This window comes from Trematomus bernacchii, unplaced genomic scaffold (assembly GCF_902827165.1).
Source record: "Trematomus bernacchii unplaced genomic scaffold, fTreBer1.1, whole genome shotgun sequence".
NCBI classification, from domain to species: domain Eukaryota; kingdom Metazoa; phylum Chordata; class Actinopteri; order Perciformes; family Nototheniidae; genus Trematomus; species Trematomus bernacchii.
This window is the reverse complement of record NW_022987477.1, coordinates 6,997,829-7,016,210: the sequence shown is the minus strand read 5'-3', so window position 1 is coordinate 7,016,210 and position 18,382 is coordinate 6,997,829. Positions and strand designations below refer to the sequence as shown.

The following is an 18,382-nucleotide window of genomic DNA, read 5'->3' as shown; positions in this document are numbered from 1 at the left end:
AGGAGCCCAAATGCGCAAAAATAATTGCACATCCGCAATATTTTTGTTATTAATTCAATACAATTATGCCTGGAATCTTACCGGACCCATTTCTACTTTTGGGGAAATTAAGGGGAACATAATATACTATAGACATTTAGACTAAATAGACCACCTAAACCACACTGTAACACTGTAGCGTATATCATGTCACATTGGGCTTTAATGGTAAAATACTGCCCTTTCCATGTGTCGACTTTAAAATAAAGTTATAAATAAAGCCTTGGTAATTTTTTGTTTGTTGATTTGCTAGTGAAAATAAATCAGTCAACGAGGTTATTTGAGGCCAAACATGATGCTTTTATTCTGAAGGAGGTACCGTATCCCGGAAGTGTAAGTGATAACACACACAACCGCTGGCGGAATGGTGATAGTTGTGACTGCTAAAGCAGGTTTCACCTTTAGAATAATGATTTTGTCATTGTTTTTCATGTGTTTTCCGTGTCTACCGTTTTATTCTTCAGCCAAGATAAATGACAGACCCATTATTGGTAAGTTTACATACATTTTATCAACTGTGACATTAAGTTAAGCGAACATTACGTGAGCCACATTTTGATATTTTGACGTTACTTTCGAAAGACCGTTGGAGTTGATTTTAAAATGGTCGTGTACCTAAACTGCTGTTTTTCCTCTCAAAAGGTGTCCTGGCTCAAGAAGTTTATTCTCAAAAACCAAATCAAACTGCTTACATTGCTGCCTCTTATGTTAAGTTCCTGGAGTCCGCAGGAGCAAGGGTTGTACCTGTCATGTGAGTTATATTACTCATTTCATCACTTATTTTTTCATTGCGGAAAAGCTTTGCAACATCCTGTTTATACAGCATTGTGAACTGAAACCCTTTCATTTTCTTGTCTAAAGGATTAACCAGCCAATGGAGGAGTATAAGAAGCTGTTTAACTCCATTAATGGGTAATTGTATATGTTGTAGTGATCACTAGGCACTACAATGTATTATAAATGATTAACAGATTTATAAGTCAACACCTGTATGCAGTGGCGAGCCGTGACTTTTATACCTAGGCCCTCTGACACTCTGACACATGGCCCTATATATTTAAATTAGGATAAGATACAGACTTCCAATAAACTATCACTTTTTAACCAACATTAACCAGATTCTAGCCTTGCTGTTATGTTCATTCAATAAAAAAATGAACTTCATGTTTAGAACGATTAGCTCTACCTAGGTTACACGCTTAAACCATGCTCACATGCATCACAATGATATGTTTATGACTGATGCATGTTCAGAATCTACTGTACATCTTTACAATAGCAGATACATAGCATTATGTTAAATACAACTTTCAAACTAAAACATTTAAACAAAAATATATGGTACATTTTATATATATACATATAGTCATATGAAAAAGTATATAACATTTAATTGCAAATTAGATTTATAGTATACCTGAATATTAGGTGCAATTATATGATGTGGAAAGCGGTAAACTCACAAAGCAAATGACACACATTTACGTCAAAATATTTTGTGTCATTGAGAGTGTTGTGTCTCTGTTACCAGGATCCTTTACCCAGGCGGAGGTGTCAGCATTATTTCATCCGGTTATGAAAGAGCTGCAAAAATCTTTTATGAACTTGCTATTGAGGTAAAGAGTTAAAACACTAGTTACTATGTTTAAATATATCGATGCTGGATTATGATGCAAACTGTGTGTGATTTTTCAGGCAAACAGCCAAGGCGACTACTTTCCCGTGTGGGGCACCTGTCTTGGATTTGAGCAACTGATGTATTTGACAAGTGAAAAAACAATACTGTCGCAAACAAATACAAGCGGTGTGGCATTGCCTCTGAACTTCACTAATGGTATGGCTTTGTCTTGATGTAACATTGATTACTCAATGAGAGAAGTACGTACATGTAACCATAAGATAGACCTAATCCTTATAATAATAATAAATATAAACATAATATCCATAATTGTAACTCCTTAATGAGTTATCGGAACATAACAGTTAGATTGGCAATGTTCTGAAGTAGTTAAAGAGAATTGTTTGCTTTGTGTAGTGTTAATATTCAGTTATTTTGTGGTTTAGCAATATAATATTAACATATATTTGCTATTGCTATTTACTATCAATTACAGTATGTTAATACATTTTCATGCCAAAGTTGTAGCAGAGGTATCATTGTTTACAGGAAAACAATGGAGCTTCTTTACATTAACGCTTTAAATATCTTATGAAATGTGTTTTGTATTAGTAATAATCATAATATTATGATCCATTTTCAGAAATCAAAGACAGTAGGATGTTTAAAGACTTCCCAGCTGAACTCATTGAAGATCTGGCCACTGAGGCTCTGACAGAAAACTCTCACAAGTGGAGTTTGGCAGTGTTGGTATGGTTTCCCCCCATTTATTCTCATAACATAGAAAGCACGGAAATAAAATGCTGGCTGTTGTTTACTTGAGTGCATTGTAAGTAACCTTGTTTTTTTTTCCAGACTCATAACTCAACTGAGGAGCTGAAAATGTTTTACAAAGTTCTCTCCACAAATACAGATGGAAAAGTGGAGTTTGTATCAACTGTAGAAGGTAGTTGCAGATTCACTTTAATGATTTACAGCAAATAACCCCAGGGTGACATTTTTAATAAGTACTTTTTCTTCCCATTCAACTTGGCAGCATATGATTACCCAATTTATGGGACACAGTGGCATCCAGAGAAAAATGCATTTGAATGGACAAGGCCTTATATTCCACACTCTCCATCAGCAATCAAGACTACCTTCTACCTGGCACAATTCTTTGTCAGTGAAGGTATGAGCATATTATCTTTCTGGTTCCTTAATGACATAGTCAGTAGCTGCATTATGTTAATCTTGTTTTCTCTCCTTATAGCCAGGAAGAACTTTCACAAATTTGAATCTGAGGACGAAGAGAGCAACGCGTTGATATACAACTACAATCCTGTTTTCACTGGGCCCAAAAGTGGCTTCGAGCAAATCTATTTTTTCTGATTTTTTACTCTCGATATATAACATTGCAATATATTTATGCTAATGGAGGGTAGGATCATGCTTTGTGGATGCTGTAGCTGGTTTTACAGATGAGTAATTAAATGACAGATATTACAAAAAGGGGCCTTTTATATAATCTTTTAATAACTTTATGACGTTTACTTTCAATTTTTTGGTAAGATGTACTATTATCTCCAAATTATGTTGTAATTTACTCCTTTTACGCTACAGCACCAGTCTGACAGAAAGACAGCTACCTACCTAATAGCAATAATTAAACTGAGCTGAAAAGAGAGTAAATGCTGGACTCACATTTGACGGATCACTGGAAACATGCCTTCAAATGAATGTTGATTTTGCTGTCTGTCTGCTACACCTGTAAATAGGAAATTGTTGGAAACATTTGAATAACTTTATACATTGATACTGTATATGTAAATGTTGTGTTCTTCGTTCGTTCAAAAAAATCACCACCGCTTTAAAATTCACAATAAAACGGACGAGCCAAAAACATTTAAGGCTGATAAAATATCTATTTTTTTATTCTAACATTTACCTTCATGCCACAATCTCCTATGCTTTGGATAACAAAGTTGAGCTTCTAGAAAATGTCCTCAACAACTGGCGAGAAAGGTCCCAGCAACAAGAGAACAGAAATGAATAGTCAAATGTAACTTCCTTTATGCACAATAACACTCAGGTAATATTGTTTCTTATCTCTTTTTAGAATAAAATTATATTTGAATAACATTTACACATCAAGCTGACGAGACTGGGATCTCAATCACAATACCACTGGAAATGTAATTTATGAAATCCAGTGAGGAACCTTCAAGATATCAAAATTACCATCTGGAACAGAGCTATCATGGATAGGGCCGCAAATAAAATCTTTACATGCACTGGAACGTAACACAAATGGAATTCAAATTAAAAAAAATATATATATATTGTACTTCAGAATGTATCAGTTCGTGAGCCCTGTTTTCTGCATTAGACCATTTTACCCCAATATATAATTATAAAATTGCTCAGGCTTGCCTTCAACCTTGAAATATGTATCCACTCATGTAAACCAAGGGTAAATGAGAAAGCACTTTCAATAAAAACACAGCTGTTTCTGTACTGGTTAATACATTTCCTTCATAAACCATTCCCAAACATCTTATAAGCAATGATGCATGCAGATTCTGTACATTTTGGTGTGATACCATTGGGAATATTTCTAGAGAATATTTTGTATGTGAAACTTTAAAATTCCTTCAGTATGTCAATCACAAATTACGCCTAGCTAACATTAAGAAGTATCAATTTCATTCATATGTATTTAATATAACAGCTGCTATTTTGGGAATAATACATATTCACTTTCTTCATGAGAGTTAGATGAAAAGATAAATACCACTTTTATTTATCTCCCATAAAATGACAACTTGTAGTTTTTATACTTTTGGTTAAGTGAACAACTGAAAAGAGTGTCAGAGGAGCTATTTTTCTATTTTTTCACAAAGCTAGTCTATCTGTTTTCACTTGCTATTAGTCGTTACGCTTCATGATTGAATAAGAGTGGGCACATTTTCTCTTCCAACTCTCGAGAAGAAGTTAATAGGTTTACTTCCCAAAAACACACCATTCCTAAAAAAATTACCTATATTTCATAAATGAAGTCCCACTGTTGAATGTTTTCTGACAAAGTAAGGCACAGTGACTTAAACAAGTTGATGCTTCTGTTTTTGAAAAAAAAACATTTGATAAAACTGCAAAACAGTATTAAACATAGCCAGCATCACTGAAAAACATAAAATAGAGGGTACGAGATGAAAAACAGGGCAAACATGAATACCAAATGAAATATATCTCTAATATCCGAGTGAATGTTTGTGTGCTATTTTACAAACGGTAATAACAATAGACACATCCACAGTCCAACATGAAAGTTCTTGACAACTTTAAAAATAGTAACATTTCCTGTATCGCGACAATTCCAGACACTCTGAACACTGTTAACCAGTGTTCTTCACCTGGCGTCTGATTTTTAATAATATACAAGCCCACAAGTTATGTGCTATAAGGTGTCCCTTGTCCTCACAGCTTGAAAGTCTGTGTGAAAGCTGATGCTCCGTCTTCTTTGCTTTTAAGGAGCTACAGTAGTCCAACCTGCTGTAAAGTTGAATCAATCAGTACATTTTATTTTGTTGTTGGCTCTCTCAAGGGCCATTTGGATTTCAGGGCAGAAGATGAAAGGATGGATGTGGGACTATATCCGTCATCTGCTGTAGGGGCAGTCTCAGGTTCAGATTGCGGACACAGGGTGTCCAAATACTAATCAATTAGGTGAGAAGAACAGACAAGAGTTGCATATTGTGGACAATTGTATTCCAGTGTTGTGCTTGGGCACAGGGACAGGATGGAGGTAAGGTAGCATGGATAGTAAGGATTGGGGGCACATGAGCCTCAGGCAAAGCTAACCCTCATCTTCGCTCTCCTCTTCCAGGGCCTCCTCGAACACTCGTTCTGGTAGCCTGAAGCATTCCTCGAAGAAGTTCACCAGGGACTGGCTGAGGTGCTGCTGTGTTGCCTCACTGTGAATAAAGTGGCCTTCATCAGGGTAGATCTGAGATACAAAGAAAAGGTGAGTGAGACACTGCTTTTTACATAATTGTCTGTCACAGACATATCAGTGACTACAAGAACAGCTATTGCACATAACTATATTTTATATGGTTAGATATATTTCATATTTGTATCCAAGAAAAGCAGTGGCGAACCGTCAGGGCCTTCAAGGTATTCAGAGAATACCCTGGAACACTCAGATAAAACAAACACAAAATCGATTTAATTATATAAATAAAATGTAATAAAATGTATATAAAATGAATACATGAGAATCGTATCTATGTTGTTGATCTGTAATATTACAGTGTTATGTTGATTTGTTTGTCCTTCTCCAGGGTACTCTAGATTCTAGAAGGCCCGGTCGTTAACTGGCTCGAGACAGAGGTTAGATGAATGCGACGAAGCAATTCATGCCGTTTTGTTGTTTTTAACGTTGAAATGGCAAGTGCAACAGGTGAAGATGAAGTTGTTGCGGAATTGTTGTACCCTTTTCTATGAGGTGTGATTTGTGCCAAAGAACAGATAACTAAGCTCACTAATACCCCTTTCACACCAAGGCTTTTCCCCTTCTAGCTCCGTGCTAGAGCTTTTCTGGTTCAGAACCGGTTCTTCGGTTTAGCGCCGGCTCTTTTCACACCGCTCAGAGCCCGACTGGTGCTGCCGCTGCTGCGTCATGACGTCACAGTTTACGTCGCTGAGTTTCTCCCCAACGGAGCTCACCTCACAACAACAACGGGCCGGGGACTGCGTCGGGTCGATGATCGTGTTGCTTTTAATCATACGAAGCCCGATTAAATTAAATAACGACTTCTCCAACCTTATACTTTTCTCCAGAGTGCCGTGGTTCATTGTTTATTAATGTGTTTCAGCGGCATTTACCGACCGCTGCAGTGCTGACTGCTCTTCAACGGGAGTGTATTCTCCCGTTAGCTCCGGGTTAGCTCACACGGCTCTAAAGTATTCACTGTCTGACTGTCACACAAGCAGCTGATACATATCCCCAGTTCCCCTTAAGCGTCTGAATTGACGCTGTTTGGTGTCAGTCTGAATTGACGCTGTTTGGCATCACAACGCTGTTATGAAAGTTTCTCTGGTATAACATGGGTGATGTTAGCATAGCAACCGAAGCTAAACTGACTACTTGCTAAGCCGTTTTCTACAGGCACTTTTTACCGGCGTATTTTTCATTATGATTCAACTTGTGATAGTCGGACATGACAACCTGTGCAGCCCATGTATTGATTCCATCCGATAGCTGCTATAATAACAAACAAAACGTCTGCCTGCTCTCCACAATGATCAATAACAGCGAACGGATGGTCAAAGTAAGGTACAAATAAACAGAATCACACGAAGCCTGGTTAGTGTTGCCTGACTTTATAAAGCGTGTTTTTTTTTTACAAGTGTGTGGTTGCGTTCTAGTCACTTTGCTCAGCACTACTGCTGGTTACAACTTTTATTTGCCGTACTCGCCTTAACTGTTAGCTCAGGTTAATCTCGCCCCCCTCCGACGTAAGCGTGACGTATGCGGTTCTTGCTTCTAGACGGACAACTTTTTGGTGCTCGAAACGAACCGGATTCCGGAGCTTAGAGGCTGCTCCGCTGCGGTGTGAACAGGAAAACCCGGTGCTTTTCAAGCTCCAGCTCCGAACCGGCCCTGAAACACCGTTGGTGTGAATGGGGTATGAGCGGAGAACTGACGTGTCAACGTGCGCCAACGCCTCCATCAATTTTGAATGGGTTGACGTACAATACAGGCGACGTCACGACGTTGTCAGACGTCAGACGTAACGGCGACGTATCATTGGTGCGCTCAAAGTACCCGCTCACGTGGCGGCGGCGTAGCTTTGAAAGTGCTATCTTAGATATGCGTGTTGATAACGTACGTGTGGATATGCGCGTGAATAACGTACGTGTGGATAAGCGCGTGAATAACGTACGTGTCGCCTCCGTTAGTATTGTATAGCATTATCCTATATTATATTTTTCGAATGATTCCGCTCCTAGTTTGGAGAGTGTTACAGGTAGCCTACACTTTCTCATCGGCACAGTATTGGTATCAGAAGAGAGGGGAATAATAATTAATAATCATTAGTATGAGAATATTTGCTGGTGTTGTTCTCGAGACCGGTCTCCAGACCACTTTTTAACGGTATTGGTCTCGGAATCGACTGCATTTGGTTTCGTATTGTCTCTGTATCGGACCTATAGGACTCGAGATTGTATGTCAAGACCGGTTAAGACCACGGCTGTGGCTGGGGATGTGTTGAGGGTCGGGAACCGAAATCCGGTTCCGATTTGGAACATTCACTGTCCCTCAGGTTGTAGCATGTTTCGATTGCCAGTTTGTGGCTTGTATGTCTTGTGAACGCAACGCTGGCATGATGTGATGTGGCCTGCTGACATGGCCTCTAATAAACACACAGGACTAAAATAATACGTGTTTAATTCAGCCCAGATGCGGTGACTGCAGGCCAAATCAATGAATGCGGCATATATTGAAGGTGTTCAAAGTTGCACCGGTATGAAGCGCAGTGAGAACCACGCACCTGTCAGACCAGACCTTTATATATACAGTCTATGTGTCAGGAGAATAATGAAGATGTGATTGGTTGTTCCACTCTCCGTTTCTCACGAGACCAGCGCGCTGCTGTTTACATTAGTGTGGACTGGACCGACTGAAACTGACGGCAAGGTTAATTATTGTGGAAGGATGGACCCCTATCCTGCAAAAAAAGGCAGCGAAATGTGCTAAAATTCAGAACCCCCTATGGTATAGAATGACGAAGCAGAAAGTAAGTGAGCGAACATTATGAGCCACATTTCTTTCTATATAATTGTAGCCTGATGTGCACATCGACTGTCAACAAAACAGTTTCTCAGTCCAATGCTAAGTTAGTGGCAGGCCCTGTGTGACTGGAGACTATAAGGCTACACAAAACCCAAACATGTCCTTAATGTTACTCAAGGCAAATATATGTAATATAACCGTTAGACTGCAGCTAACTGTGGGGCTACAAACCCCTCATACTGTGAGGGAATCACTTGAGATGGTTATGTTGTCTAAAGGGGAGACAATCATTATGGTATTAGGCCATGCAAATACAGGGTCAACTAAGTGATAAAATAAGTGTTGCATAATGTATGTTCTTGAATAATGTTATTTCATAAATAGTTGTTAATGTAATGATTACATATTCTCCTTATTCAGTTCCACTATCAGATGATGCTGATGGTGATGGCCCTGAGGGAGAGATGCAGAGCTCAGTGGACAGAACTGGCAGGAACAGAGGAAACTGTTTCAATAGGCTATGACTATGAAAACACTGAACAAAACAAAGGAAATGTAATGACAACAGTATAAGCAAGCTATGTTCATGTTCTCTCAATAAGTTACTATAGTTATTGATCAGAGTTTAATCCATTTGAGGTCCACCCCCAAATAAAACATGTTCACATTGAAAGGTTCCCAAATACATATGCACACCTTTTTTTTAACAATATCCTATGTCCATATGTTTCTATTTAAGTAGTAGATTCAAACTGTAGGGCTATCACTAAGGGCAGCAACGTCGTAAATATTGACGATACATGTACATCCAGCAAAACGCCCCCAAACAAAACTGGTAGTGGCCTGGCTGGGTGTATAATTCCCGGCCTGACCTATGGTCCCAGTCCAGCCCTGCTGACACATCACACACCCGTACACTACACACATTACTGATTAACTGATATCACAATTGAGTTACTCTCTTTAAATAAATATACTGTAATTGGAAAATAATCATGTGTGGTGTACTTGTTTAGTCCGTCCTTGAGCCAGGGCTCCCTATTGTTGTATGTAGGTTATTCTTGGTTTTAGAATTAATTCAGTAATGGTGTGTGTGTAACACAAACATAATAAATCATTGGATAGTGTTTCTATATAATAGAAATAAAGTAATGTATTAAGACTCAGTGCGAGTTATTACTTTCTTCCTTTACTTGGCATTCTTCAAAAATATACAGACATTGCAGCACATCGTTTCATGTCTTTGTACTTTCTCAGCATTAGAGTGCAATGTGTTGGCGAACCTTTGTTTCCTCCTGACAGCTCACTTAAAGGTATATTCAATTCAATTCAATAGCTTTATTAGCATGACCTCAGTTACATATAGTATTGCCAAAGCTCTGTATAGTTGCAACATCTATACAAAATATATATATATACAATATATATATATACTCCCCCTTGTGGCCAAAGGGGGACACAACTCTTGTCTTCAGAAGTATGCTTGAGTGCAGCAAAATGTAGCACAGTGACTATTTTGTCAACTCAACATCATAAAACAATACATATTTTAGTAAACGGGACATTATAATCTCCACACATTAACTCTATATTTGCCTCTGCCATGGTGCTGAAATGAAATAAAATAAACAATATATAGGGGTTGCCTCTTCTCTGAACTTCTCATTCCAGAATTGGAGGACATTTCATGTCCCCCATATAAAAAATCTAATAATCCATGCCCAAAAAGCTAAGACATGCACTTGTTGTGTTAAATATACTTGTATTGAGAGAAGATGAATATAAAGTTGTAGAAAAAGTGGTTTCAAAATATTATTTAAAATATCAAATAGCTCTCGAACACCCCCTAAAATTGCCCTTTTCTCTTGTCCCAGCTTCTTGGTGACCAACTTGCATGTCAAATATAACATTTAAAATAGGGTTTTTATTTACTTTTTTGGTATTATTCTATTGATATATGTGTCTTGTAATGGTAAAATCAATTTGTTAAATCATAAACACATTTTAAATAACAGTAATTTTGCACAGAAGGTGTGTCCCTCAACATGCGCGCAACCCTGTTACCGAAACCTTTTTAGCTTGGCAGAGGAAGTGAAAAAACTGTTTGTCGCATGACACAGTGGAAAGGACATGTGCTACTACCATGGGTAGACCAAAACTAAGTCCTCTCTTTTATTTGTAATATATTTCCAATCTTGTCACTCTTGAAGGAGTGTGGCACTCATACAAACGCAACCCCGTTACTCAAATGATGAGACTAAAACAAATTAATTAATTAAATTTCTTTAGTTAAATATCTAAGTGTGTCCATTCCTTGACAATAGCATTACATTGTGCAGCTAGCATTAATTCCTGAGGTAAAAGCTAAAATTAGCATTGATTTTCAACCCTGTTACTATAATTAGAGTAACAGGGTTAATTCTTCATTGGAAAATATACATTTGATGCCTTAGCTGGGCAAATCACTTTTTTTTATGGTTTATTATCTGTTTTTCCTAAATACATAACAAAAAATAATAAAATGAAAGGTTCATTTTTCAAAAATGTTGGTGCCTAAATTGTCCTCCAATTCTGGAATGACCCGTATACTGCATCCCTCCAAATCAAATAAACAAATACATAAAGTCGTGTTCACTGCAGCGATCTATTTCACACACAAAACTATATGAAAACTTGGTGATATACAGTTTTCTCCTGGAGACCAAGGGAAGACAGGCTTCTCCTGTTTTTTCAGCCTTTGTTATCATTTTGATAATTAAAAATATATATTCTTGTCTGTGGTTGTTTTTTGCATTCAGGGCATACAAGAGGTGTAACATTATTTTAATACCAAAACTATATTGAAATAGATTCTAGCTTGAACAGCAACGTAGCTGTAACATTACTGGGTTATTTGGTGATAACTAAGTAAAGTAACTTCAGACGCAGACGTCACGTAGCTTCTCAGACGAGAGGGGTGGCGACGAGAGTGTCACGTTACTTCTCTCACGGCATAGTTCACGGCATGGTAGGCGACGACCGACACGATTGTCTGCTCAGTGAGTTCGCTCTTTGGCACAAATCACACCTCATACTTTTCAAGACGACAATTCAGTGAAAAGACGGACATTATAACGCCAGGGGGGGGCGGCGGCGGCGGCGGCGGGGGGTGTGTGTGTCTACAGAAGGTCCAGTTGTGATAGACACGGTTCGCCACTGAAGAAAAGTTTGTGATGTATATAAAACAATATTGACGGGACAATTGAGGGTCCTCCACGGACACTTTGATTCAAATACGTTTGCAGATTAACTGGAGAAATGTTAAACTGTGAAACTGATGGCAGACAGATGGAAGGAGAGAGAAACAGTGAGAAATAGTGAACAAAAAAGGGAAATATTACCTCCTACATACATTATAGTATGAATAGATATAAAGGGCTCATTTGAAAAAAAAGATAATAAGCCATTAACCCCACAAATACATGTCTGTATCTAATACAGGCTATAATAATATAAGCAATATAATGAAGATTATTCTCACAACTAACAAAAGTGTACAGTATTACAAAATCACTTTAAAATCGAAGACTGTATAGGTTTAAATATATATATGTACAGTATATGTTTTAAACTGATTCCGTTTTCAATAGGTCATGCAGATACTAGTGAATGGTTTCACATATTGTATAATTCTGTGTTTTATTGCTCAAGACTTTGCAATCAGGTTCTTTAAAAGGTCCAATATAAATTAAGTAGGGCTGTCAGTCGATTAAAATATTTAATCGCGATTAATCGCATGATGCTCGCACATTTTTTATCTGTTCTAAATGTACCTTAGAGGGATATTTTTCAAGTTTTTAATACTCTTATCAACATATGAGTGGACAAATATGCTTTATATGTTTGTTTATTATCATTTGAACAATGACAAATATTCTCATGAATATTAAACACAACAACCTCTGAACATTACAAATATTCGCCTCAAATCAACCTGGAACCTCTCTCATACAATAATACTGTGTGTGTGTGTGTGTGTGTGTGTGTGTGTGTGTGTGTGTGTGTGTGTGTGTGTGTGTGTGTGTGTGTGTGTGTGTGTGTGTGTGTGTGTGTGTGTGTGTGTGTGTGTGTGTGTGAATGTGGAGACACTGTGATGGATCGTTGGAGCTATGTGCAGCTCAAGGCATATATGCTCGAACGGGAGCTGCCTGGACGCTGCAATCATGTTGCGCGCACTATCCGTGCTGAGTGTGCTGACTTTTCGTACAATGTCCCACTGTCTGGCTACCTGCATAAAGTCAAGTGCTCGGCGCAGTTGTCGGAGAAATGTCGCTCCTCTGTTTCATTGAAACAGCTCCTTATATCCGTTAGCGCAGCTAGCTAGCACCAGATGCTAACAACAACAACAACACGTAAGGTGTGCCTCGCTCGCGCCAGCGGCGCCACACATACACACACACTCCCGGTCCTCCCGATGGCCTGTCCGGGCCTGCCAGTGAGCGTGGAAGTGTGGTCTGCCACAAGCGGCCGGCAGGAGCGGGGCTGTCAGCATCAGCTTGTAGATGGTATTTTAAACTCGATGCGCTCTGAAACTACGGGGCGGCCGAGGACAAAAAATACACATGCGTTAATCGCGTTAAAATAATTAGTGGCGTTAATTTTTTTTGCGTTAACGCGTTAACTTGACAGCCCTAAAATTAAGTTATTTTTGTATTATTATTATGATTCTGCAATTCAATGCATTTGGTTTAAGGGTGACAAATAACGTTATCTGATTCATCTTGTGCGTTTTGCCCACCTGTGTCCAACTCGTCATGATTCCAAGTTCATTAGTGACAGTTTCTCATATATTATGTTCCTTCCTTCCTACGATTGACTTCATGCAGTCAGTGTAAATGAATATTAATAATGGTCGTTTCATTTACTATTTATAGGCGTTTCATTAAGCCTGCAAAAGGTGCACCATATTTCGAGTTCACATTGATTTATCAAGGGAAACCGGTATAGGATGTGTGTGTGCACTCTGTTATAAATCGGAATATTTTCAGGCACTTCAGGGTTTCATCCAAATGCAAACTTTTCACGTAAATCCTGCAACTGCACTACATTTTAGGGACCCATGCCAGCTTGCAGAAATATTCAAATTAACAATTTTTAAAATAGGCAAAACAAACCACATTTATGTTGAATTAAAAAAACGCATGATTTTTGTCAAATATTGTGTGGGATCAGCAAAAAGTGGTCAAGGGGAGACTTTTGATTATCCATAGAAACCATTTGCATTGAGATATCATGAGTAGAAAGGTGATACAGATGCTGTGCGCTCTGTAACCCTTCTATCAGTCCAAAATTAGCTCGTTATCGTATCCTAAATGGATTAGTCCTGGTGTTAATGCAGGATGCCCAAAAAGGTCTGATAATCTCATTATGTGGAATGAAGGCATTGGGAGGGATACTCCTCAGACTGCTGTGGGATCCCACTGTGATCAAAGAACTCCCAGTGGTTGGCGAATAACTGAACCAGGCAGAGAAATTGTCATCAGCAGGAGTTAAAATTACAGAGGAATACACGTAAAACCACATACCTGTAACGTATAGTTGGCCTTTTCATTTATGTACAGTAACGAGGTATTAACTCAAGTTCTCTACTTATTGTTATGTACATGTTTACATGTTTCGGATGCAAGTTTTCAGCGCTTGTCCGTGCATCCATATGCTCGTTACTTTAAAACGTTTTGATGTGATTTAGGTGCCTTTTCTATACAGTAGTATTTGCCACGACGTTGTCTTTAGACTTTCTCGACGATGTTCGTCGCATGAATAAGCGGCAGCATTAGGGCAATATCTGTGAATTACTCTCACACCCTACACACTACTGAAACCACAATCAGGTCATCTACGATCTGCGGAGGCCTGCTCCCACCTGTAGAGTGGCTCCACGCTTCGGGCTGGGGCCTGCTTCCACCGGGCGTGTGCTGCTGTGCGGAGGAGGATTTGCCGCGGCTGGGGCCTGCTCTCCACCTGTCCTGGTTCTGCTGTTGCGGAGGCCTGCTCCCACCTGTCGTGTGTTCCAGTGTCGTGTGCTGCTTTGCTGAGGAGACCTTTTACCCCGGGGATACCACGGAGAGACCGGAGCGCTTCCTCGCTGCTGCTTTCGCCTGTCCTTTGCTGCTGTGAGGAGGAGGATTGTTGCCCCAGGAACATCGCGGATACTGTGTGCTGGTCTGGGAAAATGGCCCATATCGTGATTCTGCTGTGCCTGTTAACTGTTCTGGACTATGAGAAGATCTCTAGTCATCCTGAGAAGCCTACTGGATTCAGGTCTGTTCTGCCACCCGCAGTAGGCATCCCCTGCAAAGGGTCGGATGTGTTACACAAACAGTTACCGGTTACCTTGTCGCAGACAATCTGCTCGACAAAATATGTTTGTCTTTTTTGTTTGCCTGCGATGATGGTACTTCAGGACTGCTTCTTAAACTCTAATCAAACTCTCGCAGACTTTTCCGGTGATTCTAAAGTAGATGACAATGTGTGTGTGTCGATTAAGAGGAAAAGATGCCTGGTTTTTTTGTTGTTATTACTGTCAGGAAATGTTCAACCTAACCCTGGTCCGCCCAGTAGTAGTAGTCAGATCGCTACTCCTGCTGATTTTAAAGCTAGATCTGGGTTGGGTTTCATCCACTTGAATGTGCGCAGTCTGTTAGGTAAACTAGATTTTGTCCGCATTTGGGCAAGCTCGACTGACGCTGATGTCATTGTGTTATCAGAAACATGGCTAAATAAAACTATTTTGGCCTCTGACATATCCTTAAATGGCTATAATGTGTATCGTACCGACCGGCCTAATAAAGGTGGTGGAGTTGCCATTTATGTTAAAAATAAGTTCAGTGTAACCACATTGATCTCCAAATCTGTCAGTAAGCAATTCGAATTTTTAGCCTTAAATATAGAAGTGGCAAAGGGGCAACAAGTCATGGTGGTGGGGTGTTACAGACCCCCCTCAGCTGTCAAGGACTCCTTGTCTTCACTAGCAAAACTTATATCACAACTAGACTACAAGGAAATAGTGCTACTTGGAGATTTTAACTGGGACTGGTTAACTGCAGTATCAGAGGATTTTAAAAACCTTTGTATCTCTCTGAATGTTACTCAGATTGTTGACAGTCCTACTCGCCCTAACGTTAAGTCCCCTAATAAATCATCCCTAATTGATCTCATTCTAACTAATGTTCCCTATAAATACCCATCTGTGGGAGTATTTGCAAATGATGTGAGTGACCACTGTGTTGTAGCCACAATTAGGGACACTAAGGTCCAAAAGGCTAAACCCCGTATTATTATTAAGAGACACATAAAACATTTTGTGGAGCAGGGTTTTGTTCATGATCTGTTTGGGTTTGATTGGGGAAAAATCGATCTGTGTGCTGATGTTGAAACTGCATGGTCTTATTTTTATCTTGGTTTTATGGAAATTATAGATAGACATGCACCCCTACGTACTTTTAGAGTAAAGGGACGAGATAATCCTTGGTTTTCTGCTGAACTGTCCAGTCTCCTACATGAGAGAAACAAGGCCTGGGCAAAGGCTAGGAAATCAGGCTCAGAGGTTGAATGGCTGCGTTTTAGGCAACTAAGAAATAGCTTCACTTCACAGGTCAAAAGTGCTAAGTCGAAGTACTATTTGTCAGTTACTACAGAAAACCTAAATAATCCTAGGAAATTTTGGAAAGCCATAAAATCGCTATCCACCGGTGAGATCCGAAATGAGCTACCTCCGTGCATTACCACAGCATCTGGCTCTATATCGGACAGGGCTACTATGTTAAATTGTTTTAATGAGCATTTTGTGTCCTGCGGTTCTATGTTTGATTCTGTGACTAACTCTGCTTCTGTGTACACCACAGTCGGTGACTCTGAACAATGTGGTCTGGAAAACCCTTTCAGTTTTACTCCTTTTACTGTTGATGTTGTTCGTGACGCTTTAACCAAGTTAGATCCTAAGAAACCGGCCGGCCCGGACAACGTGGAACCTTTCTTTTTAAAGATAGCTGCAGATTTTATTGCTCCACCTCTCACTACTCTTTTTAACCTCTCCCTCAGCACAAATGCAATTCCAAAACTGTGGAAGTCAGCGTATGTCCTGCCTTTGCTGAAAGGAGGGGAGGCAACTGTTTTAAATAATTATAGGCCCATCTCTAAATTGTCAGTTCTGGCTAAGGTTCTTGAACGCCTAGTGAGTGAACAGGTAAAGGTGTTTTTATGTACAAATGACATCCTGTCTAAACATCAGTCAGGCTTCAGAAAACAACATAGCACCATCACTGCCACAATGAAAGTGGTGAATGATGTGGCGAGTTTTTTAGATAATAAGCAGAGTTGTGCAGCTCTATTTATTGACCTTTCCAAAGCGTTTGATACCGTCGATCATCGCATCTTAAAGCAGAGGCTACTCAGTATTGGCTTATCCAGCCATGCAGTGGGGTGGTTTGTGAACTACCTCTCTGAAAGGTCCCAATGTGTTCATTTTGATGGGCTGTCTTCTGAGTGGTTAAACATTACTAATGGTGTTCCTCAAGGTTCTGTTTTAGGTCCACTTTTATTCTCCATCTACATCAATAGTTTAGGTGAAAATGTCGATGGAGCAACCTTACATTTTTATGCGGACGATACCGTTATGTACTGTGCATGTCCCTCCATTAAGGAGGCTGTTGTTGAATTGCAAACTGCTTTTAACATTATTCAGACTCAGCTCTCTGAACTAAAGCTTCTTTTAAATGTGGATAAAACCAAGGTAATGCTCTTTTCAAAAGCCAAAAAGACACCAGAGCCTGTTTTAGATATTTTAACTACGCAAGGAATAAAACTTGAAGTGGTTGCCTGTTACAAATACCTTGGTATCTGGCTTGATGATTGTCTCACTTTTAAACGTCATGTCAATATCCTGCTTAAAAAACTGAGGGTTAGACTAGGTTTCTTCTACAGGAACAAGTCCTGTTTCTCGCTCGAGACCAGAAAAAGGCTAGTCACTGTGACCTTTTTACCTGTGCTGGACTATGGTGATTTGATCTATATGAATCCACCTGCCAATTGCCTGGTCAAGTTAGATGCTGCGTATCACAGTGCTCTGAGATTTGTTACTAACTGTAAAGTACTTACTCATCACTGTTCCCTGTATGCCAAGGCAGGTCTGCCTTCACTTACTGGTCGGAGGCTCAGTCATTGGTACATATTCATATATAAAGCCATGCTGGGTAAACTACCGACTTATATATGCTCTTTGATCTCACGGAGAGTGGCAAGTAGCTATTGCCTGAGATCCCAGGATGTGTTTTTATTACATGTGCCAAGTGCTAGGACTGTTTTAGGTACTAAAGCTTTTATGTGTGCTGCTCCTCTGGCTTGGAACACCATGCAAAAAATATTGAAACTGAGCATTTTGATTCCCTTGCATCGTTTTAAAGCACGGCTGGATGAAATATTATTGGATACCTGTAAATGTAAATAGGTTGCTAATGTATACCCCTGTAATTATGTTGTGATGTCCTTTTGTTTTCTGTTTGTTTTTATATGTGTAACTAAATGTACCGCAGGTCTCCCTTGTAAAAGAGATCGTTGATCTCAATGGGATTTTTTAACCTGGTTAAATAAAGGCTACAAACAAACAAACAAACATGAGCTGGCTGATGAATTTTGCTGTATGTTGGAAATGAACCTTTTCTGGAAAAAATATAATGATATATATGACAACATTTCAGGGATTTTTTTGCTTCATGTAATGTTGAAAACTAGAAAATAGATATATGGTTTTTGTCCTACCATCAGCCGTTGGATGAATTATAAGAAACTTCTTATCCATGAACTGAGATGCTTTGTGTGCTAAATTTGCCATCGGAGGAGTAATGAGACACACAGCAACAAATAAGATTAAATGAAATACAACAATAATTATGAAACATCAGAATTAAAAT

The 18,382-nt window shown here is 39.2% G+C and overlaps 2 protein-coding genes across 2 annotated transcripts; one reads left to right on the top strand and one right to left on the bottom strand.

Annotated features, from left to right (window-relative positions):
* Positions 1-365: 365 nt before the first annotated feature.
* LOC117496109 (gamma-glutamyl hydrolase-like) lies at positions 366-3,541 on the top strand. The gene is made up of 9 exons (XM_034147811.1): positions 366-530; positions 682-790; positions 901-951; positions 1,571-1,655; positions 1,735-1,873; positions 2,301-2,407; positions 2,513-2,603; positions 2,694-2,828; positions 2,910-3,541. The coding sequence occupies exons 1-9, from the start codon at positions 404-406 to the stop codon at positions 3,026-3,028; spliced, it is 963 nt and encodes a 320-aa protein (XP_034003702.1). The 5' UTR covers positions 366-403; the 3' UTR covers positions 3,029-3,541.
* A 708-nt stretch (positions 3,542-4,249) lies between these two features.
* Positions 4,250-18,297, bottom strand: LOC117496164 (dipeptidyl aminopeptidase-like protein 6). Its single transcript, XM_034147880.1, has 4 exons — positions 18,231-18,297; positions 18,088-18,131; positions 14,000-14,029; positions 4,250-5,642 (listed from the first exon to the last, which is right to left on the bottom strand). The coding sequence occupies exons 1-4, from the start codon at positions 18,268-18,270 to the stop codon at positions 5,493-5,495; spliced, it is 264 nt and encodes an 87-aa protein (XP_034003771.1). The 5' UTR covers positions 18,271-18,297; the 3' UTR covers positions 4,250-5,492.
* Positions 18,298-18,382: the final 85 nt, after the last annotated feature.

Excerpts from the sequence above, each read along its gene's own strand:
- LOC117496109 (XM_034147811.1), top strand. The coding sequence starts at position 404 with ATGGTGATAGTTGTGACTGCTAAAGCAGGTTTCACCTTTAGAATAATG. Across the intron at positions 2,408-2,512 it reads AGTGGAGTTTGGCAGTGTTG|ACTCATAACTCAACTGAGGA; the intron begins GTATGGTTTCCC and ends TTTTTTTTCCAG. Across the intron at positions 2,829-2,909 it reads ACAATTCTTTGTCAGTGAAG|CCAGGAAGAACTTTCACAAA; the intron begins GTATGAGCATAT and ends CTCTCCTTATAG.
- LOC117496164 (XM_034147880.1), bottom strand. The coding sequence starts at position 18,270 with ATGGATAAGAAGTTTCTTATAATTCATCCAACGGCTGATG. Across the intron at positions 14,030-18,087 it reads CAAAATTCATCAGCCAGCTC|ATAAATGAAAAGGCCAACTA; the intron begins ATGTTTGTTTGT and ends TCGTTACTGTAC. Across the intron at positions 5,643-13,999 it reads AGGCCAACTATACGTTACAG|ATCTACCCTGATGAAGGCCA; the intron begins GTATGTGGTTTT and ends TTTGTATCTCAG.